General features: G+C 46.0%; 3 protein-coding genes across 3 annotated transcripts in view; 1 reads left to right on the top strand and 2 right to left on the bottom strand.

The window, feature by feature from the left end:
* The first annotated feature begins 2,597 nt into the window (after positions 1-2,597).
* Positions 2,598-7,655, top strand: si:dkey-1k23.3 (heat shock protein beta-1). Its single transcript, XM_015960519.3, has 4 exons — positions 2,598-4,104; positions 4,407-4,470; positions 4,589-4,709; positions 7,164-7,655. The coding sequence occupies exons 1-4, from the start codon at positions 3,759-3,761 to the stop codon at positions 7,545-7,547; spliced, it is 915 nt and encodes a 304-aa protein (XP_015816005.3). The 5' UTR covers positions 2,598-3,758; the 3' UTR covers positions 7,548-7,655.
* A 516-nt stretch (positions 7,656-8,171) lies between these two features.
* On the bottom strand, positions 8,172-19,753 carry hspb8 (heat shock protein b8). The gene is made up of 3 exons (XM_015960520.3): positions 18,976-19,753; positions 15,952-16,015; positions 8,172-9,467 (listed from the first exon to the last, which is right to left on the bottom strand). The coding sequence occupies exons 1-3, from the start codon at positions 19,382-19,384 to the stop codon at positions 9,278-9,280; spliced, it is 663 nt and encodes a 220-aa protein (XP_015816006.1). The 5' UTR covers positions 19,385-19,753; the 3' UTR covers positions 8,172-9,277.
* A 212-nt stretch (positions 19,754-19,965) lies between these two features.
* Positions 19,966-24,066, bottom strand: part of srrm4 (serine/arginine repetitive matrix 4) — a gene marked incomplete in the record, with an annotated part of 71,264 nt that continues 67,163 nt past the window's right edge. Inside the window, 1 exon segment of the mRNA XM_070555558.1 lies at positions 19,966-24,065.

The following is a 24,066-nucleotide window of genomic DNA, read 5'->3' as shown; positions in this document are numbered from 1 at the left end:
CCTGCCTGGTCAATCCCGGTGGCTGCCTGGTGGGGTCTGGGTCCCTGGGCTCTGCTGGGTCCTCGGCGGGGGTGGTTGCCCCTGGGTCCCGGGCTCGGCCGGCTAGGGGGTGGGGGGCGGCGGGCGGGCCTGTGGGCTTGCCGCTGATATCTCCCGGGACTCTGCCGGCTGCTGGTTGTGGCCCCCCGGGGCGATCCTCTGTGCCTCTCGAGGGGGGCGGGGGGCCTTTCTGGTTGCAGTCCCCTTGGGGTTCCTGTGCTCTGGGGCAGCGCCTGGATCTCTGGGACTTGGAGCTCCCCCCATCTCCTACACATCTTTGGGGGGCAGATCTGTGGTCCCTCACTCTCTCTATTGGACGCTCCTATAGAGAAACCTTACATAAACAAGCGCGTGTACACACACAGGTGCTCACATGGTGCTCTCATAAGTATGGGCTTGGGCACGTTCAACACATGTCTCAAGGCTGCCGTTGCCACTAAATGAACTATGATTTATTATCGTGTGATTGTTCAGTTAAACAATGTTTATTTTATATTTCATCATCAAGTTGACGCAGTGATAGCTTCCTCCTGATGTATTGTTGTTGTGTCCTATTTTTTCTATTCTTTCTCTTTCTGCAGGTCTAGAAGCAGACTCTTGTTCATTATTGTTTATTTTTGTGGAACCCCCCCCCCCCCTCTTCCCACCATTTGTCTTTTCCTTTCTCTTTCACCTTGTCTCCGTGTCTGGTCAGAATTACAAAGCATTCAGCAACAATAACAATAACGTTTTAAGTATCAGGCGTGACATTAGAAGCAGACGCTTTGATGCTCCACCTGAGAGTAAATCTGTAAGGCTTGTCACCAGCATTCAGACATCAATTCTGCTTGCTTCACAGCCAGACAGGACAGGGGAGAAAAAAAAAATTACAATCACTGTCTCTTAATCCATCTGAACAAGTGAAGAACCTGGGTGTCATCTTTGACTCTGAGCTGACTTTTATCCATCATATTAAAAATATCACCAAAATAGGTTTTTATCATGTAAAGAACATCGCCAGAGTCCGCCCAATTCTCTCTCGGGCCAATACGGAGACGCTGATGCACGCTTTTATCACCGGTAGGATAGACTACTGCAACGCCCTGCTGTCTGCTCTTCCTAAAAAGAGGATTTCAGGTTTACAACTATTACTAAACTCGGCAGCACGTGTCCTGACGTAGTCCAGGAGGCAGGAGCACATCACTCCGGTTTCAGAATCACTGCATTGGCTCCCCGTGTGTTTCAGGATCGATTTCAAAATACTTTTAACGGTTTTTAAGTGTCTTAATGGTCTTGGGCCTTCTTATCTTTCAGAACTGCTTTTACCGTATGAACCCACGTGGTCTCTGCGCTCCTCTGGCAGCCGTCTCCTTGTCATCCCTAAAGTCAGGACGCATATTCACGGCGAGGCGTCCTTCCAGTACTACGGTCCTCGCCGCTGGAACGAGCTGCCAGGGGACCTCAGGGCTGCTGAGAACGTTCATGTTTTTAGAAACAGGCTCAAGACTTATCTTTTTAGCTTAGCTTTTAACTGAATACTATCACTTTTTAAATTATTTAATTACTTAGGTTATTTATTTATCTATTTATTTTATTTATTTCATGTATTCTCTCTTTATACGTGCTTTTTAAACAGTTTTTTTTACCGTGATTTATGATCAACATTATTTTAATATCTATATAACTTTTTATATTACAATCCTCATTTGAGCTCTTTTGATTTTATATTTTAACCCTAATTTAATGTTTTTCCAGCGCTTCCTCTGTGGGAGCCCTCTGCCCCGGCGGTGGTGGCCTGGGTGTTTTCCAGGTGTGCCTGGGTGGTGGTGGGGGTTTCTGCCCTACCTGCCCTGGGCGCCCTGTGTCGGTGCCTCGGCTGCTGCTGTGGATCTGCTGCTGCCGGGGCGGATGGCTCCCCTGATGGCGTTTCCTTATCCTTACCCCGGGTTTCCACGGGAGCCGTCAGCAGCACGTTACTGCAGCAGCACGTCTAGCTGCTGCTTGGCCCTTCCCACGAGACGCGACGCAGCAGAGGAGCAGCTGTCACCGACAGGACACGAAGTCACACGAGTGACTTCGTCAGTAAACACAACAACAAGCAGGAGAAAACTACAACATGGCTCCAAAAGGTTTGTGTTTTTATATTCTGTCCGTTTTATAATCGCCAATACGGACCTGAAAAACAAAGGAGACCGCTAGCTAGGTGATAACTTCTCACGGGGACGCACAGTTAGTAACCTTTTTTAAAGTAAAGCGACTGGAAGGCAGTACGTTCTTTATTCTGAAAATCTCGGGAGCTTCTCTCCATTTCCGCGTCCGATTTCCTGTCTTTCCTTCCCCAAAAATGTCGAACTTGACCCGTTTCAGAGGCGTCGCGCGTAGGAAATAGAACCGGCGCGTAAAGGCCGCGACATGCTGCTCCTGAGACGCGGCCGACTCGCGCTGCTGACGGCTCCAGTGGAAAAGGTTCTGTTGACCACAGCCGTTCCTATCAGCAGCTATGACGTGCTGCTGCAGTAACGTGCTGCTGACGGCTGCTGTGGAAAGCCGGGGTTAGCTGGTCTGGCTCATCTGATCTCAGCCAATTGTTTTTTTTTTACCATGGGGAAGGGGGCATGTATGTATGTATGTGTGTGTGTGTGTGTGTGCCAGAGGATGAGTGTTGTGAAGGGGTTTTTATTGTCAGACTGTTAGTGCTATATAAATAAAAGTTGATTGATTGATTGACAAATAAATGAATGAATGAATGAATGAACAAACAAATAAATAAATGATTGAATGAGCAAATGAATGAATAAATAAATGAACAAATGAATAAATAAATAGATAATTGATTGAATGAACAAATACATGAATAAACGAATGACTAAACCCTGCAAGGGGGAAGAAATTACAAATGGTTAAAAATAAATAAAGATGTCTTATTTTCTATAACACACGACTGAAACAACATAAAAAAGCCAAAAGAGAAAAAAGATTAAAACCAAGTTTTTTAGTTTATTTTCTGCAACAAAATCCTCAACTTAACCCCTCGTTGCTTATTCTACAGACACAATCTGAGGCTTCGGCGCCACGGAGAGTGTCAGAAACAGCTGTTTCATCTGTTTTGTGCTCCGGCGGACACGACGCCAGGATGTGAAGGCACTCAGCTCCACAAACGAATCACTGACAACAAGTCTGTCACACTCTATCATAAGAGAGGGAACTATAATAATCCTGCTGAAAACCGCCCGGCTAAAGAAACACGGAGTGGAGGGCAGCTCTGTGCTACTCACACTGCCGAGACTCGCCTACAGGGACGAGGCTGAATGCCTGGCTCATGAGCTGCTGCCACAGGACCCTATGAGGGGGGCGGAGGACGAGGCTGAATGCCTGGCTCATGAGCAGCCAGGTCATCGCTCGCAGGACAGAGTTCACTGGGATGTGGGAAGTTGGATCTTCAGGCAACAGTTCAAACAGAAACCCAAACACTGTCAGCTTCTCGCTATTTGCCATCACGTCTTTAAAAGTTATAAATACAAATAATTAACGTGCGGTCGTCCTCGGGACAGCGAGAGCTGAGGGCCGGCCGTCCACACCCATCACCCCATGGCCTCTCATGGGATCGGCACGAGTGCTGAAGCTCTATATAAAGCCCGGCAGAGACTTGTGTGCCTCACCCCACTCGTCTTTAGGCAAACACGGTTAATTATCCGAGGATTTCGGCATTTATCAATTAAAAAGCAGCAGTTTTTTTAAGCATGACTGAGCCTGCTAGAACAGAGAAGCCATGTGAGGAGCACAATACGGCTCCCACGCAGGGGAAATGGTGGCAGTTTAGCCAAATATTGAACCCGGATGTTGGGCTGCCACGTGTCCTGGAGCCAGGGGAGCGGCGGTGGATGGAGGTGGACTGGTTCAGGAGGAATCTGGCAGCCTTTTCCTGGCTGGGGTCCATTCCAGCACCGCTGTCGGGGCCCTACGTCTCTGAGTCGATGCTTCACCCAGGACAGAAGATCAGTAAGTGGAGGGTCAGCATGGACGTAGCTCACTTCCATCCCTCAGAGATTTCCCTGAGCCTCAGAGACGGATTTCTGGAAGTTGCAGGTACAGCTTTAATAATTAAACACCTTTTCATTAGCAGTGATCGTAGCTCTGACTGATACATTATCTTCTAAATCTGGATGTTAAAACCCTGATCTAATGTTTGTATCTCAGACAGTAGAGGAGCGTTTTAGGTGGCGGTTCACAACAAGGCCCCATAAAACCAAACATGGCGAGAAAACAAGCTGAATGCTGCACATTTAGAGAGCTGCTTGGGGAAATTAAAGTCAGAGCTTTGTGACACGAATTGATTTCTGTGAGTGGGTTCTCTGTCTTCAACTCTCTAAACGGTAATCTTTCCCCAGGGACGCACGAGGAGAGGCCCGACGAGCACGGATTTATAGCCAGATGTTTTAAAAGGAAGTACAGGTGGGAAAGAAACATCCGCAGCAACTCGTCACGCGTGACCGCGAACACGGGGCAGGACGGGCGTTACGTTTACAGCACAAGATAAAAAGTATTATCATTATTATTATTATTCTTCAAGGCTTCCAGCCGAGGTGGACGCGACCAAACTCACGTCCAGACTTTCTGTCGACGGAATCCTGACCATCGAAGCTCCAGTTCCGGAATTCTCTGCTCCTGTCGCCATCATTCTTCCAATAAAGGTGAACAAGTAAGAGTTTACAAAATGCAGAAAGCGTAAGAGGAAGAGCTGACATGTCGGCTAAAGTCAGTTCTTGGGACAGCTGGCTTGGATTGAGCTAAAATTGGGGAAGAAAAGAGGCCAAATTTATATATTTTATGAAAGATGGGAATGTCTGAGGGGCCTTTGTGCAAACTGAATCCTTGGGTGAACTCTAGACTGTTTGGGTTAGGGTTGAGGAAAAAAAGCTCACATGAACAAAGTAAATGCATGAGAAAAAAAATGCATCCAACCACACGTGAATCACAGTGGCGGCTGGTGAAAAATATTTTTGGTGGGGCTGTGCTATTTTTTATTTTTAAACAAACTTGTGCTTTCTGAGCTTTGTACACAACTTCACTATTTCCTGAATTAAGCACAGCTCTTTTATTTCCTGTCTTACATCATTGGACAAACTGAATAATCCAGGTGTGTCTGACTATTGGCACGCTGCCTTGCGGATCAAGGTTGAAAAATACTGCATTAAACTGCACATAAAATAACACGACCATATATGGTAAATAGGCAATGCAAGAGGAAAGTAACAAAAACATTTTGTTTAATTTCAACATTTGAGTGAACACCAAAAATTATGAGCAGGTCACTGTTACAGTAATGGTAGTAAACACCACTTAGACAAAATGCCAGAAATTTACACTGTTAAATATTTCTGGAGTGTTGTGCCAAGGTCAACTTTATACAAAGATCAAGTGGATGCATTTGTGTGTGTGTGTGTGTGTGTGTGTGTGTGTGTGTGTGTGATACCTCATGTGTACAGAAATGTTGCCCTTCTGTCCTTCTGAGTGGCAAAGCTCTCGATTAGCTTTTTATTGAAGTCAGGAATGTTTGTGACAAGCTTGTTTTTCCATGGAGAGCATGGCAAGAGCATTCAGCCCATCCTGTGTCACGGTGTTCCTCAGGAAAGTCTTAATCCTCTTTAAAGTAGAAAAGCACCTTTCTGATTCGGCTGTGGTCATGGGTGTGGTGACAAGAATCTTCTTTTGCATGGCTCAGGATGGTGTGAAAAACCTGTCATATGATGAATAAAAAACAACAGATAAGTACATAGGAAACACTTTCATAGGAAATAATGTCATCAGTATCCTCTTACAAATGTCATATTTCCCAGTTTTTGGGACAATAAAACATTTCTGATTCTCAATCAGATGTTTTTACATTTGAGGTAAAAACATCTGATTGAGAATCAAAAATGTTTAATTGTCCCAAAAGCTTGGAAATTTGTTTGCTGCAGCAGAAGTGTAACAAGTAAAATGGAATCAGATTGATGTATGTACAAATTTACATGAAATACACATTTACGTGATTAAATATGTATAATAAGTATGTGTGTTGAAATTAGTTTTTACAGTTATTGCACATTAAACATGTTATTAAACAAATGTCCCGGTTTGTGGGACAACCAAGGATTTCTGATTCTGATTGTCTTGTTCACAGAAATGTAATGTACAGCTTACCTCTGCACCCAGCTGCTGTTGTTCCCTGCATGGCAACGTTAGCTCTGCTGCCTAGCATGGCTAGCTTCACCGTGTTGTTGTCCATGTGTGCCAGGGATGACTCGTGTTTCTTCACCTTCTCAGAAAAATGTTTCATGTCTGTAACTCCTGACTCATCCATGCCTTGTCTGTCCCAGCCGTTTTGAATAACAAACACGGAAAGCAAAATAACGCATTAGCGTGATTGCATCCAGCTAGCCTAGCCTTCCTGGTAAGCCTCGTGTGTACAGTTTACCTCTCTCCTTCTCCTGCTGGCTTATCTTTACGTCGGGCTGATCTGGTCCAAGCTCTTTGACATTTAGTTTTTCCACCATAGTTCTCCTCTCGAACGGATACTGGAGAAGAGACTGAACTGAATTCAGTGGCTGCTGAGATCCGGTATCCATGCTGGTTGTAGTCACCGGCGGCGTCCATGTTACATCTCCGTCACGACCAAAAACGACTCTGCCGAGTTCTACCGAACACCAACGAATCCTTTGGCGGTAGCTCCATCGCCCATCATGCTTCTGAAACGTTCTGAAACAACGTCGACGCTGATTGGATACATTCCCATTCCTACCCTTTGATATTCTTGTCAGCAATTGGACAGCTGGTCTCGCGCTGTTTGGGCGATTGAAAAACAGCACACAGCCTCCACCGCTCGGCAGAGACCGGCAGAGACCAATATATATATATATATATGATTTATTTTTGTTACAAAACACACAATTAACTTAGAATATGTGATTATTGTTAATTTTATTTATTTATTTTTTAAATAAAAATTAAAAACACAGAAAAACTGGGAGGGCGGCGCCCTATCGCCCTCTACTGGCCAGCCGCCACTGGTGAATCACATTTCTAACTGATAAAGTCTCCTTTCATGTTATTATGAATGAAGACTTTGTTTTTTTTTTTTTTTGTTTGTTTGAATACAAATGCAGGTGGAGACAGAAGAACCTGAAGAACTGGACATGAAAACAGACGATAACGCAGAAGTGTCTCAATCAGAAGACCAACCCTGCCGCAGCACAGCTGCGCCTGAGCCAGAAGATGAGGAGACCCAAGAAAAGCCAGCTGGAGACGCACATCCACCAGTGGCTGGAGAAGATAAACGCTTAGACAGTCTGCAGCAGTCTTCTGAGCACCATGAAGCTGTAGGAGAACGCCGGGCTCCATCCAGCCAGCTGGAACATGGAGAGGTCCAGGTGAAGGAGGATGGGGGCGAGGAGCTCTCCCAGCCTGAGGAGCAGGAGCTGGGCAACAGGAGTGACATCCAGAGCCAGGAGCTGGAAGCTGCTGACATGAAGCAGGAACCCACAGAGTGAACAGCCCTACAGCGCCGGTTCCGCAGACGCGTTCGCATCAGTCAGTCGCTACTAGAACATTAAACCGTGCTTTTGCTGGAGCTCCATTAAAGCTATAGTCTGCAGAAATGTGCGTCGTGTTCCTTCTAGTTTGTTTTCATCTGAAAGTACAAAACTGCTCATCAAACACACGGTTACATCAGATCCTACATGTTTGCACAGCTGTGGCTTTCTTACATCAACGCCTTGCCCAAGGAAAGACAGGCTTAATTCCAATATGGCTGTTGCCATGGTAACAGCATAAGTCCCGTGTAATCTAATAGCAATGTGGCAATTTGTGAGAGAATGACACACGACAGGACGCAGGGAAGCCTTTCGTTGAAATTCAGACCAATGACTCGGCTCCATTCCAATTTACAGAGATTACAGCGTTTTGCATCAGACAGTAGGAAATGGAACGGTCCCAGTTTAGCTTCTTTTTTCCTGCTTGCACACAAAAGCTGAGGCTGTGGAGCCTCTGCGGGTTGGGTCCGTCCTGCAGCCATCGCTGAGCCAAACGTCGAGCTCTCCAACGAAAACACGACAGGATCGCTGGAGCGACGCCCGCGAGCGTCCGGAAAACAGAGAAGGAACCGCAGACAGGGAGCGGGGGTGGCTCGACATTTTTATTGCATCATCAATACAAAAGCATCAAGAAAAACACGAGACTCTGCACTCCAACATCATGCAAATAACATAATAATAAAAAAATCTAAGTTACAAAAGTGTGGAACACTTCAAATTATTATATTTTTGCACACATTAAGTATATTTACATGGCAGCATGAATGCACACGCTCGTTTTTACGACGAGAGAAACAAACGAACAAAAGCGTTTCTCACTTCGGATGAATTCCTGTTAATGACGTGCTGCCTGATGACTGCTAAGCTGTACGCGGCGTAAATCAAACCTGATTTGAATAAACACCTCCCCTGTTTTGCATTTGTAAACATCATCAGTAACAATCAGGGCTGATTAGGTCGGCTGCTGGTGGAGTCGAGTCACAGCAGGTCAGCGTCGAGTCTCAGGACCCGATGGTCAAATCAAAAACACTCTAATGTTGGTTTTCTGAGGAAAAACAAAAACTACTGGAAGTAATTTAGTGATGCTGCATTCATTAAATCATAATTGAATTTATTTGCACTTTAAAGGGAATTCATTAGATGAGCACTAACAGTTTATTGCTTGCAAAGGCAAAATGGAGAATTTCATTATGCTAATTATTATTCCACCATACTGGTTTTAAAAGATAAATGTGCAAACTGTCTGCAGTGTTTAAATACTAGTTCAGTGAATCATAGTTTCCATCTATTAGATGGCTTAATTATTTGTTTATTAAAAAAAAAAAGAATTATTTTGGAAAACTTCTCAAAGATTAAGGGACGTGAAACAAAATCCTGATTCTTTCCATAAATGAAAACGAACAGACTTTTTCTTTTGTTTTGGCCTTTTTTCGTCCACTTGAGCAACAAAATCTCACATTTATTGGACAAATATGATGTTAAGAACATTAAAGTTTATAGTAATAAAGCTCAAGTCAGCGGGACGAGCCGAGGCTTCCCTGCTTCTAAATAAATAAAAAACGACTTGGTGCAAATTTAACAAACCGGACTCGATTGTCCTGAAAACCTTTACACGTTTATTCTAACTATTCAGAAACACGAAGATGAAAGGCGACACATTTCCTGTCTGACGTCTGGAGGATGTTTGTTTAGAGCACCGGGGCCTCGGGGGCCTCGGGGGCCATGGCCTCCTCCTGCCCCTCCTCCCGCGTGTCACCTCCCTGGGAGCTTTCGCTGCTAAAAAGGTAATATGGAGGAGTCTGCCGAGCCTCGATGATCAGGACGCCCTCAGGCGACAAGGAGGCGAAGACCGTCAGGGGGTCCACCTCTGCGGGGATCCTGATGGAGTGGAGGAGGGAGAAAAAGGATCAAATGTGAGCGTCGATGAATTTTAGTGGAACAAAAGTTTAATTGGTGGAAAGTCAACGTGTGTTCAAAACGTTTTAAAATGTGTGTGTGTGTGTGTGTGTGTGTGTGTGTGTGTGTGTGTGTGTGTGTGTGTGTGTGTGTGTGTGTGTGTAGAGGGTGAGGGCAGAAACTGAACAGGATAATAAAAAAAGAGCCTTAAAGAGATAATGTGTAGTTTTCACCATTAATCTCTGGAAATATCCATCTAAATGTTGTTGAAAATGAATTAATGATGTCCAGCTGTTGAAAAATATTGGTGGCTTCTCATCATATAACCATAAAAATCAGGTCTAAAATACATGGGAGTGTGTCTAAGTCTCTGCGCAACGCCATATTAGATGCCATGTTTCCTTCTACGGGAGCCCATGAGGACAAAATGTCTTTACTGATTCGTAACAATTACAAAACTTTCGTCATTCTTAAAGGTTGCTGGTTTACACATTTACCTCTTCACTAGTTGCCAGTGATGTAAGGGAGTCTGATGTGCTCGTTATTTTGCTCAAGTTTGCACTCCACAGGGCTTTTTGACCCTAATGGGCATCCGTTGGTCAGGTCTTACTCTAACACAAAAATACTGCTCGCTTGCAACGATTTAGGTTTCTACTGCCCCCATCGCCAAGAAAAATACACACAGTCACTTTAAAGGAGGTCATAAAAACTCTGACGTTACTTTTTTGAGTGACAAACTAAACCAGCACATCTTTTGTAATACGCAGAGATTTTTAAAGTGTTGGAATCGGATCAGAGCTGCAATCATTACAGTCACCCTGTTTTAGTGCCAAGTTAAAGGGAACGTTTTGGACTTTGTTCAAAAGCAAGTGCACCTCAGTAGGGGATCAATGTGTGGAACAAGCCTGATGAAAAAGGTGATTTGATCATTTAAAACAACAAAGCTCGATGAAATGTACCGCCTGGCCAAAGAAAAAAGGTCCCACACTGTCATATTTAACTGGACCGCCTTTAGCTTAGATTACGGCATGCATTCGATGTGTGCTTCGATGAGCTTCTGCAACGTCAGAGTTATTTCCATCCAGTGTTGCATTCATGTCTCACCAAGATCTTACATTGGTGATGGTAGAGTCTGACCGCTGCACAAAACCTTCTCCAGCACATCTCAAAGATCCTCACTGGGGTTAAGGTCTGGACTCTGTGGCGGCCAAAGATGTCTCATGCTCCCTGATCCACTCTTTAACTCTTTGAGCCCTATGAATCCTGGAATTGTCATCTTGGAAGATGTCCGTGCCATCAGGGAAGATGGAATAACCTGGGGCCTCATTTATCAAGCTAGCTTACGCACAAAACTGGGTCGGAAAACTGCGTAAGCAACTTTCCACGCAAACTTTGGGATTCATGAAAGAACTTAGTGGGAAAATGTGCGCAACTTGAAGTTGACTAAGGACCTGGCTTACACACATGGTGGACATGGAGAGCACCTGCAGTGCTGCTGCTGAGAAGGATATCCTGCAGCATTATCACTTGTACAGCTTCGTTTTCACACAGAAGACCCCCACCCCCCACCCCCCACTCACACACACAGAGCCTGAAGTGCAGAATGCAGAATATCAGCAGGGGGGCAGATTGAGACAGAACATCATGCGTCTGTGACGGTGTGTGTCCTGTCACTGTGACCCGATTGATCATGCGCCCTGGCTACTCAGCCACAAGGAATCTCCGTTTGGCTGACTGGTTAGCGTGTGTGTGACTTTCACCCGGGAGTCTGGGGACAGAATCCCGATTGGACCATTTTTTAATATCCGCCACAGATCTCTCTGAAGAAGTCAACATTGACGGCTTCAGCAATGCTGTGCCACTCCGTGGATTTTCTCTTATTTGTTTTGCAAAAGCACTTCCTTTCATTTCTCCACCTCACCCACAGGTATACCTCAACTTCTGATTGTGAAATTGTGCTTCCTTGATCTGCCTTGATCTACGGTCGCCATGTCATTGGCGGAGCGCTGCAACAGCCGGCTTATGTATATGCATGAGGTCCACAAGGCACTTTGCATTGACCATTTATGGCAGTAAGTGGGCGTGGTGAGGGCGGGATGTGACTAAAATGCAGCTGAGAACCTTTCTAGATAGTTTCTGATTTATCAAGCGGAGGTCGCGTGCAGCTGTGCGTACTCCCTGTTTGATAGATCACAAACCTACTTGGCGTAAGTACTTCTTTTTGCTGAGCTTAAGTACGGTTTTAGTAAGGATTCTACGCCATGTTTGATAAATGAGACCCCTGGTCCTTTAGTATATTCAGGTAGTCAGCTGACCTCATTCTTGGAGCACATCCTGTTGCTGAACCTAGACCTGATCAACTGCAACAACCCCAGATCATAGCACTGCCACCACAGGCTTGTACAGTAGGCACTAGGCAGGATGGGTGCATCTGCCCTCTCTTCTTACCCTGACGCACCATCACTCTGGAACAGGCTCCACCTGGACTCATCAGACCAGTTTTAATAAATCGTTGGGACAGTTCTTAACCAGTTACAGTCGTTTCTGCATCTTCTTAGATGTTTTCTCTGCTTGATGCCAGTGACCTGACCCTTCCCACACAGACTAACATCTTTTCCATGACCACCAGACGTGTATTTCCACCTGTTTTTTTAGGAAATGAGAAACAACTCAGTGCACCAGTTGGGTTAAATAAACTGTAGCAGCCGAAAGTTAACCCCCTAATAGGAGGCTCCGAACCTGTTTGCTTAGTTAAATCCAGGTGGAGGCTTTTTTGGGCCGGGCGGTGTATATTTTCACCTTTTCTCTGAGTTTGTCAAGTTTATTTATTTTTTGTTGTTAAACTAAACAAAGTAACTGAACTAATTATTAATCATTAATGGGATTAAATAAGTTTAGGCCTCTACCTGCTCCTTTAAAACATGTAATTATTGGGTTTTAAGACGTGTTATCATTTACACATTTTCACGAATAAAAGGTGTATAAGGCTACTGCACACACACACACACACACACACACACACACACACACACACACACACACACACACACACACACACACACACACACACACACACACACACACACACATACACACACACACACACACACACACACACAGTCGAATTGTCTGTCCAAATATGGGCACTGTAAGGTTTCTGGGAGCAGCCACGTGTTTTCTTGGGGGGGGGGGTGGTGTTAATATAAACACCAGACTGCTGTCAGAGGAGCAGCAGCTACCCTCCAACTTCAGCTTTTGTGTGAAATAAAAAGTCAAACTGAGCAGAAGAAGCTCAGAGAATCATTTCTATTCCAGTATTCAGACATCAGCGTTTCACTGGGATCAAAGACTCAAGACTCTAATACAAATCAGGGAGGATGTTAGGAAAACTAATGTGATCCAAGAGTGGAGTCACACCAGCGCCAAAGCCCAGAAAAGATGAAGCGAGAGGCCGAAGGCGTCAGGTGGGAGGACAAACGGACGCCCGAAGGCTTCGAGAAAAACATTCAGAGTTAATGTCAAACGCTGAAAAATGACACCAGAACAGGATATTCTCATTTTCAAAGCCGAGTTTTCTGAAAAAAGGGAAAAATTTTCAACACAAAACTTTCTTAAACTGTCTGGTTAACAGTCAAGTAGCTGCAGAGATGTTTTAGTCTGGACCAGAGCTGCAAAAACATCTATAAATCAGCAATACGGTCTACAAAGTTCCAGTGGGCTCTAAAAATGAACGAGTGTAATTAAAGTTGGTGCGGCGCTCATATTCATCAGGAGCCGTTTGCACCTCGTCTTCCATCAAGCAGCCAGTTTCTGCAAAACTGGAGCTTTTTACGTCAGCAGATAGTGGGAGGAGCTTGTTTAACGTCGGCCAGTTTATGATTCTGCACAGCTGCCAGAAAATGTTCAATGTTTTTTTTTTATTCAAAAGATCAGAGTGACGAGACGGTGAAACGACAGGGCGCCACTTTTGTGCCTGAGAGTTCCATGTGCTAAGGTTCAACTGTGACCTTTGCTCTCAAAGGTCGACCCTTTTGGTTAATAAGTGATGCTTCTGTGTCCCGCTCTGAACCCTGCTGCAGGCCAGCGAGTGAGCTTTCCACCTGCAGCCACACTGAAACTCGTTTAACCAGATGGAGTTTCGGGGTCAGTTATTTATACGCTCTACGGGCCGTCTACTCTCTACACATCACAGCTTTCCATTTACGCTGCATCGTACAGGAAGAGCTCAGAGCTGCCGGGATCCGGCTTCTAATTAACCAACAGGGAGTTTAGCAGAACTTGGGAGAAGCTGATTCACACCAGAGTTTAGCGTTTGATGTTTGAAGTGAAACAGAATCAGGGGGACATGTACATACTGGGGTTTGAAACCTGTGGCTCGTTGGACCTTCCATAACGGCCCTTACCTCGTTCACTGCCATTGACGACTAAAGTCGTCATTTGCAGTATTTTTACTGTGTGGGCGTCGGACGAGCCCCCACACCACGAGAAAAAACACCCAGCTCTAAAGCTGATCATCATCCACGTACATCACAAGTCACATGATCAGGAAACAGAACATCCATGTGTTAGGAGATCGTTTTGGGCCGTTGCTGTAAAAAAAGTAAGGCGCGAACCGGAAAAGTTTCTGCCGATCACAATTCGACAACAAATTATGAATGAACGGATGACGCTCAAAACGCGCGGATTTTCCTGATGTAAGAGGTGAGTTCACTCTTTGTTTTGGTTGTTTTGGAGTCGACATCATCCTAGCGCGCAACGCTCTGTGATTCTTAAAAAAAACCTGTGAAAACGCTGAAAAACGCTGGCAGCGAATGCGTTAAGAAGTTTGGCTAAAAATGAATATTTTTACATCTTACACTTACACTTTTTCTTCCTGGCACTCGCGGAGTACAGACGCTTCTCTTTACGCTCCCTTATCTTTTTTCCCAAGGCTCTTTGTCCTGTCTGCCCACAGAGCGCTTCTCTGCATTTCTTCTGAAAAACCCTATTTTTTAACCATGAATTTGATAAATTGGTCATTTAACGCGATCGATAAGATTTTTTCAACAATGAGAACGGAGCAGGGGGCTCCCACATGCCCACAGGGGACACACCCGGCGGGGTACATGCTGGATTCCTAGAGGGAATGGAAGATCGTATGCCTCCCCCAGTTGTCCATTGAGGATGTCGAAGACGTGTGGATATTCAGCCTGATGATCACTGGATTTCTCCTGATTGGAGTGGGAGAATATCTGGTTTTCTGGAAATTTGGGAAGACGGGAGCGATTGGAGGGCGACCCGCACCCACGGAAAGCACCGTCCGTGTGGAGACTTCTCAGACTGGGACGTTACTCGAGGTGAATCGTAAGCTGGACAATGTTCTAGCTGCTTTACCGGTATTAGTGCGCAAAATGGATGTCATCTCGGAGAGGGTCACCGGACGGTATGGACAGGTTTAAAAACCCAAAATGGCTTCACTGAAGGACTGGAATGATCAGTTTAAAGACTGAAGGCAGAGAGGAAAATTATCTCAGGCTGACCCAAACAAAGTCTTGTTATCCGAATCTGACGCACTGGTAGCCTTCAAGATGCTAACAACAACCCCCACGAAGGAATGCAGACAGATGCTGTGAAAACCCGACCCCCGGGGGGGGGGGGGGGGGGGGGGGGGCGCACTAACCACTGGACTACCAAGTCTGCTACCGTTCACACCAGTCGCCTAAGCCACACATCCCAGCCCGGCCAGGGGAGACAGCTTCAGACCAGAGACTAGCCTCCGGAAGAGGAGCAGGGCCTGATGAGGAGTCTAGTTTCCACTGATGCTTTATAAGATTTTCAAAACAAAACTTTAAATTTGCAGCTGAAACAGGAAAATGCACGAATGCAGCCAAAAATGGGTTTGGAATTTGTGTTCATGAGGAAATAATATCGCATATGATAAAAAGCTCCAAAAGGTGGATTTACCATGAAATGGTGCCTTTAAGGGTCTGTAGGACTGAATCTGAACAGAAAAGAGACAAAAGCCGAGGTTGAAAAGTGCTGTGCGTTAACAGATTTATTAAAGGATCCCGGGGTGTAAAAATAAAGAAGCTTTGAGCGGTTAGTTCACGCCACTTTGTGGTCTTGGAGCCATTATTTTATCTCCTTTACTTCATACGTAACAAGATGTTAAAAAGGGGGAACAGGATTGTTTTTACTTCCAACATCATCATCATACTTTCCACTTCTAGTGATCCTCTCTTCTCCGGGGTCATCAAATGAAGGTGAATCACGCCTTATGTAGTAAAAACTAATATTGTGTATTTCATCTTCTCGACCTGACGCCCCACTGCTGCGAGCTCCATCTAATGAATCAGCTCTGCTAATATTCCTACGGCCGCTCATAACGGCGCCGCTAAATGAAGCCGTTACAGTGATGAGTGGATCGATGCCTAATTACTCCAACTCACTGGAAGTGAAAGAAAAGCCTCGCTTAAGTTTTACTCACTGGATCTTCTTGGTAAAGTTCTTGGTCACGATGCCTCCCTCCTCTTGCTTCTCTTCGTGTTTTCCTGTTTGGGAGGAGAGGTGGTGAGAATAAACGATCACGTGAAACCAAAGTCAGACATGTTCAGGGTTGATGTCAGACTCGTTCCTGCTGCCCGGTCCCGGCCGTGCGCCGGCTTTGGGAGGATTACATCACCTCCATGCGCTGTAGATGTCGGCTCTGAGGAACACGGAGTCCTGAAAACACCTCCAACCCCCCCCCCCCCCCCCCCCTCCCTCCACCTTCTCCCTGTGGTTTATGACCAGCACATTTGTGGAGCAGCTGCTCCTAGAAGGTTAAATATTGATGTCGCCACCAGGATCTGCTCCGTCCCTTTGTGCCCCCCGAGGGTCAGATATGCGACGCCCCCCACCCGCCTGCTGAAGGTGCTGAACGGTGTCAGAGATCTGCTCCGTGGAGACGTGCGATCACCGCTGAGGTCATGAGGTCATTAAGAAGATCTCAGCATGACCTCTAGCCTAGTGAACTAGACCAAATTCTTGCTTTGCAAAGAATGGTCTAGGCATGCTCCATTGGAACCTCAGCAGCTCCTACCAGGACTCTGGCTAGCCAATCACAGCTCTCTAGAGGGGTTTCAAACACATAAAGAGCTGTGATTGGTCCATAATGGTGGGCCAATCATAGTGCTCTATCTGCTTAGTGAACAAATCACAGAGCTTTATCCGCTTTGTGGGCCAATCAGGGCACTCCATATGCCTGGTGGGTGGGATGATGCAACAGAGTGAAACAAGAGTACGTCACATTCATTGTCCAGTAGCATGCGGAGATCATTTGAAAGACAACGGTAGAACCCGCCCCACAACCGAGAGCCGTCAATGGAGCGTGGCCAGACTAAATAATACATTTATTTAGTCTGGCTTGCCAGGCTACATGACCTCAGAAGTACAACTCATCCCCTGAGAGAGCCGTCTCCATCTTGGTGACACACATTTCAGAGGTTTCATGCAGAGGGGAGGAGGAGGGCGGTGTCTAAATCCCTCCTCATGTGGAATATTCTGGGATGTCATTTGCATTTCTGCACATGAAAGGCTCTACAGATGTGATTATAGGACAGTTTGGACCCTTTAAAGCCGTCATCCCACGAGTTTAATTGGTGCTGATCTTCAAACTGAGTTTGAGAAAATCCGACAAAAACAAAATCACTACACGCGTGTCCTCGTTAACCCGCTTCCCATCCCATCCAGTGCAACCAGGAAGTGTGTTTATTGGGTCCCATTTAGAGGAGCGCAGACGAAACCTGCCGAGCCTGACCCGGTTCAGAGGCCCTCTTTTCTTCTGAAGATGTTTAAAGCTCTCGTTCACGCGCTGCATCCGCGGTGGTCTCTGAATGAATGCTTTCGGTGTCGTTCTCATGGGAAAAAAGCTCTGGCGCTCCTGTTCCGACGACTAACGCAGGGAATTGGGGCAGAATGCTTTTTCTCGTTTGGCCTGTGTGTGAATCTCAGAAGGGACCGATCTTATTTAAAAAATAATAAAAAATGGTTTCTCTGTGATCTTGGTCTTTAATAAAGAGCCAAAGTTATAAAATGGGATTAAAGTGCTGCTCACGTGGTCACAAGGAACATGTGAATAAGATAATCTACGTCTGTCCTAAACTCCTCAGTCTCCTTAGATCCTTTTCAGATCTTGTTGGATCTCCAGGTTCCGCCTCTCTTGCCTTTTTTTTTTATTATTTATTATTTAAATTTAAACTTTACTCTACTTCAGGGGCGGGCAACTCCAGTCCTCGAGGGCTGGTATCCTCCATCTTTTTGTTATTTCCCAGTTCCAACACAGTTGATTCAGCAGCTCATCAAGCTGCAGAAGCCAGCTAATCTCCTGCCGATTGACATCAGGTGGGTTGAAACAGGGAAAACAGTAAAACATGTGGGATAGCGGCCCTCGAGGATCAGGATTGCCCGCCCTGCTTTTCTTCCTTGACCCTCATTAGATCTTCTGCGTTAACTTCATCTCGGCGAGCGTTCACGCCCCACAGCTGAGAGCTCCTGTCCGTCTCCACTGCTGCTTAAGATCTCATCTTTGCCCGGTGAGAGGAAGCCTTAAGACCTGCTTTCATTTGGTTCTGTTCCACACTTTTAGAACAGGCCGAGCAGCAGGCCCAACATGGAGCTGAGTGGCATACCAGCGTGTTTATAAAAAACTCAGTGGGTGGGGGGAGGCAGCTGTCCTCTGTGGCCTCCTCGGCTCCGGGCATCCCTGGAATCCGTCTGTCTTCCACAGCGTCGACGGGGAAGAAGTTTCCACAACTTGCTCCGACACTGCCGGGTCGGAGCAGAGCCACTTCCAGAACGTTCTGCTCGTCTTCACACAAACAGAGCCTGTTGTCACAGCCCTTAAATCTAAATCAAGCCCATGAGCGGCTGAGGGAGCCATTCTCCAAGAATCTGGAACAGGTGGTGAATCTTGAGGACCTGCCAACATCCCAGTTTCCAAAAACCTGTCGTCCACTTTTATATCAAGACTCACTCTGAGATGAGTCCGGCTGCTGGGACGGTTTTCAAAGAGCCGGGAAGGAACATTCAAGATGAAACCAGTCTTGGTTATGAAGTCTGCCTGCTTCAGAGCTGAATCTGCTCTTGAAAGTTCTGATTTATTCTAAACTTTTCAGGCCATCGCTGCTTACTGGAGTGTTTCTCCTGGAGGTTTTACACAGATGTTTAAATATGCATGACGTCCTGCTTCAATAATACATTATTTTTATTACATTTCCTGTGAAACGCAGCAGAGGAGGTGACCTCGGGGTCCCGATGACAGCTGCAGAGCTGAAGATAAGTTATTTCTCTCTTTTCTGTCTAGTTTGGATAAAAATGTAAAAAAAATCCCCAGAAACATTTAAAATCTTAGTTTCTGTCTTTGTACAAAAACTAAACGAGTTTCCGTTTGAGTCAGATGCTTGGAAAAATGTGATAAATATAGGTCTTTTTGAACTTTGACCTCTAAACACCAAGCTGCAGCTCAGCTCACCTGACACCTCCACGAACCCGTCTCTGGTTTTGACGTTCAGCTCCGCCGCCCGGAAGCTGTGGACGTTCACGCAGACCTTCCAGGGCTCCCCGCCGGTGGTGGTGGGCGGGCTGCGGGAGGGCGGCTCTCCGTACCTGCTGGTGTACAGCGCGGGGCCTCCCGTGGAATGGCGCGCGGGGAAACCTGCGCGTAAACCGCCGCTGAAGGGCGACGGGCCCAGGCGCGTGCTCAGCCGGCCTGGTCGAGCCCACCCGGGCCAATCCAACGCCAGGTCATCGGGAAAAGGCGGCATCCCAAAGTCATCGCCCATAAACCGGGAAGCAAGCTGGTCCCCGAACGGAGACTCTCCAAAGGGATCTCTAGGAAACCGCTGCCGGTTCCCCATCGTGTAAAAGTCTCCCTCTGCCATCTCCAGCTGAGTTCAGACACTCAAAAGTCCAAAAGACTCGAACCTCGCAGATGAGTCTTCTTTTACAGTTCTCTTATTGGGATCCAACTTTTGCGCGTCTTGGCTCGCGCGCTCACCGTTACGCAGCTGCCTGCCGACTCTGTAAAGTCCTCAAAGTTCTTCTGAACTTTTAAAACATGGAAGCGGACTGAGTCTCCTCCTGTGGTTGTGGTTTTATACTGGCCCGACCTCCCACCTGATGTGAGTGCACAGAAAGTGCTGGGAGGTCCGGGATCACGCTGCAAAAGATGTCCAAATCAGGACTCATGAAAAACATTTAAACATCCAATCTGATGGAAACCAGAATATAACCAGAGTCAAGGGGAGTCCCAGATTTCTAAAACTGACAATGAACTAATAAAATAACTTTAAATCAGGAGTGAAAAAACTCGTTCGTGGGGTTATTTTTTGCAGCGTGACGCAGCAGCTGACCCAGGGCCAGCCTACTTCTGTCCACTCCTCCTTGATGACTCACGGGATTTTTAATAGAAAATGACGTCTGGGACGTGACGTCACGTCTTCATGGGCAGGAGGAACGCTCATTTCTGGGTTTTTCCAGGTGAAACTTTATTACAATGTGGTTCACACACTGATGCACGTGCAGTATGAAAAGTAAAAGCTTCAGCACTCTGCTGGAAATGGGCTCAGAAACGCAGAATGGATCACGTGGGTCACCACTGCTGTCAACCAGGAATGAAATAAAATCATGAAGGCCTTCAGTCAGGGTCTGCACATACAATCAGCACACATCGGTGCTGTTTATACAATTATGATGCCTCTTCACAACAAGATCTGATGTAAACGATGCAGAAATAAGGATCAGGGTCATAACTGCGGCACAAATCTCCCAGTCGCTTACACTCCAGCCTTCCTCACATTATATGATAACTTTTCTTTCCTTTTTTAGTGTCGTATTCCCTCATTTGTCCAGTTTAGGTGGCGTTTATAGGGAAATAAGCTGAGTGCAGTCTGTCAGGCCTGGAGCGCCACACACACAGAGCCAGGGATCTGAAATCGTGAGGAAATCTAAATCAGCAGTTTATCTTTGGATTTTACTTTGAAGGGATTTTCTTTCCTGTGGTAAAAATGACGTGTTGATCTGGTCAGAGGGAAATACAACCTTGGCTTAATGGTAAACACAGTTCCAGCAGCTGAAATGTGTTGTTTCATTGGCCGTAACAGCTTCATCAGTCAGTCACGTTGTTGGGATGAAGGTGGGTTTGTGTCACAACACTTTTAGGAAAAGTAAAGTAGTAGTAGACTTTTGTTTTACAAAATGATTTATTTTATTTGCTGCAAACTTACCAAATCATCATTTTATAAATCTGAAACCCCTTTTAAAAATTTACTTTCCAATATTTCTTCCTGTGCCGTTTAAAGACTCGCTATTGGGCAGCGGGGTTAAGTCAACGTTACTCACAATCAACCGTAACTTAAAGGTGCTTAACACTCGTTTAATGAATATATTTGCGGTGGTCTCTAGTAAGAATTAATGCATTGTAAGTCGTAATCTGGAGAAACAAAGCTCCGGTGCACCATTTTCAGGAATTACAAGTGAGCCAAATCAGAGCTGCGCTTCGGACGGCAGGATATGGAGTCTCACGGTCGGGACATACTTGTTTTTAACCCGGTGATAGCGCAGGAAGCGTCTTTGTTCACGCACGTGGTTCTGCACGACGCTGCACTGCGGGTAGCACTGGAGTGTTCCACTAGGGGGCACACTAGATGACTCAACAGAGAGTGGGTACAACCAGAACAAACATGGCGTCAATAGAAGAGATCAGTAACGGGTTAATTTTGAGAAAGAAAAGAAAACGGCAGCGTCATCGTAGCGTAAAAACCTCTAAACCAGAGACGGAGTCACCATGGGGAGTGTGTCTCGCTCGTTTTGTCAACTCCACCTACTGGTTACTCGTATATAGCAGCGTTCAAACGCGTTGCATTAATTCCAGGGGACGTGCACCAACAATGTTTCAAATCAACGCGAGTTACGCGTGGCAGCCATTGTAAACACACGCGTCGTTAAGCAGCAAGCATGTTCCAGCCCTATTCTCTGATATCTGGACATCTCTTCTCTGATTGGCTAACAGCAACACAACTCACTGACTCTGCTTGCTTTGCAACGTTGATGTTTTATTTCCACAAATAACACGAGCCTGGAGGAGTTCTGCTGTGTGGTGGAGTTGCTAACGCTAACATTAGCTTCCACTAGTCGAGACGTTCTCTGCTGTTTCCTGGACGCTGAACCAACGACAGCCTTCCCCGTCGTGAGTCCAGATGGGTGAGTCCATGAATGTTAGTGACAGGGTGACGTAGATCTGTCAGGCTTTTCTGATCCAGGAGATAGGTGTAGGAGACTATTTCCATGTTCAGCCTGCATGAAACACTCATAGTGATTGATCATAATCTGATATTATTATTATTATTCTGAGCTACGACAGCAATCAGTTTCCCTCTGGGATTAATAAAGTATTTTTGAATTGAATTGATAAAATCATTAAAATGGGTTTTCAGAATGATTGTTTTATTTTTAGCTGCTTGTATGAAAAACTCAAAAATACATATTTGGGCTGCACGGTGGCGCAGGTGTTAGCACAGTTTCCTCGCAGCAAGAAGGTTGCAGGTTCCAAACTCGGCGGTGGCCTTTCTGCGTGAAGTCGCGTGTTCTCCCCATGCGTGCGTGGGTTGCCTCCGGGTACTCCGGTTTCCCCCACAGATCACATCACGCCCAGTTGGCTAACAATTGTACATCTTTGAATAAAAGCGTCTGTCAAATTAATAAATATATAAATAAATAAAAACATATTCGGAAAATCATTTTCATGGATCTGAAACTTTAAAAGGGTCTAGTTTTCGTCTCTCAACAACATGCATGGAAAACGTTCTAAACAAAAATGTGCTTTGGGTCATAGCCTGGCGGGCTACGACTCGTACATTAACCCTCTGCACGCCGCTGATCAGCGCTAGGACCAGTCAGAGCAACGTATTCATCACTTTATCGATGCGCAGGGCAGTCGGTTGTACACGGCCAAAGAAGAAGAACCTCTATCTGCTCATGTCTCAAAGAAAAGTCCAAGACTAAATCGTCCACGGCTGAAACCAAAGCTGATTCAAATGACCAGACTCCATCTTTGTAGTTTTTCTTCCGATGCAGCTCTGGTGCTACGCCTGTCTAATGTCTCCCTACAAACATCGAGCGCTGTGATTGGCCCAACCTCAAACAGTTTGGTCCAATGGTAGACCTGCTCAGGCTCTAATGGGGCGTGGCTACGCCGACCCGCAGAACAACATGTTTAGCTTTAGCTGCGGTTTGTCCCGATTTCTCTCCTCCTTGGGTTCAACTTAATTTTGATGCAAAGTCTGGATTCAAACCGCAACTCTGTAGAATTTGATGTTGCTTATTTCGCCCAACTTTTCTTATTGAAGCAGTGGCTTCGTGTTGGCTTTCATAACAGCTGTAAACCAATCAGCCTCTTTGACCGATGCCCACCTCTGTCCAGACGTTTTGTAGCCGACCACCGAGTAAACCCAGACAGGAAGTGTTTGGCTTAAACGTGTGAAACCGGTTTAAAGTCGTCGCCTCGCTCCACTCTGCTGCCGGCCCGGTTGTTCCTGACACTGGGAGGGGATTATTTCACCGACTCATTGTGGAGCAGCCATAATTATCGTGTCTCTGGAGCGAACTCCGAGAAGGAGACGCACCGTTGCATCAGCTAAGTCCGCGGTGTTTGCTCTGCATCCATCTGTGGCTGGCGGGCGACACGAAAAGCAAAGAAGTCAGACAGAAACATCACTTTTCCTCCCCCGAACATCTGCGTTTGTTCGTGAGATGGCGAGACCCCCAAACAGTTTACAGATAAATAAATAAATAAATAAATAAATAAATAAATAGAGTCTTAAAACCTCTTAAAGTTTGCATAGAAACATCGATGCGGTCTCGCCCATAAATGGTAAACAGGTCATGAGTGTTTTGATGCTGACGCGCGTTTTAAAAGCTGTTCATTTTTAAGTTTAGTTCCAGTTTCAGGAAAAGAAAAATCCTAACGAGAGCTAAATCTGTTCATCGGAGGGTCGTTTTGACCCCCTGGAGCAGAAAGAGGATCAGCTTGTGTTGAAAGTGAGCTAAAAGGAGAGATGTATCCAGTAAAGCCGCAGCAGAACTCAGACTGATCTGCATTATTCCTACAAAGCATCATTTTCCCTCAAAGCAGATCAATCAGCGCCGTCGCCGGGCCGGCGGTGCGGTTTAGGGAAGAACCTCGTCTGATACGTCCTCTGTTGTGCTACAGACAGATGTTCTGAACGGTTCCCCACTCGATCAGAGGAGGAATGAATCTGACATTTGGGCTGACAGGTGGTTTGCTGCGGTGAGGAGACACGTTTGATCTCCACCTTCTGGAGTGCTGAGATCAGAGCCAAAAGCCTTTCCCTGATTCCTGTGAAGCCGTCGGTAAACACCCGGATCAAACGGCCTAAATGTCACCCAAGAGTCGAAACATCTGGGTCACGCGAGGCTGCAAGAGTCCGACTTCCTGTTGGGGAACCGACCTCGCTGGAAAGGAAGGAAAACAAAATACAAACGAAACAAATTCAGCATTTCTTGGGTCTCTTGTTGAGCCACACCATTAATCTGAAGCTTCAGA

Source organism: Nothobranchius furzeri, chromosome 10, assembly GCF_043380555.1.
Source record: "Nothobranchius furzeri strain GRZ-AD chromosome 10, NfurGRZ-RIMD1, whole genome shotgun sequence".
Classification (NCBI taxonomy): Eukaryota; Metazoa; Chordata; class Actinopteri; order Cyprinodontiformes; family Nothobranchiidae; genus Nothobranchius; species Nothobranchius furzeri.
This window is presented reverse-complemented; position numbering and strand designations above follow the sequence as displayed.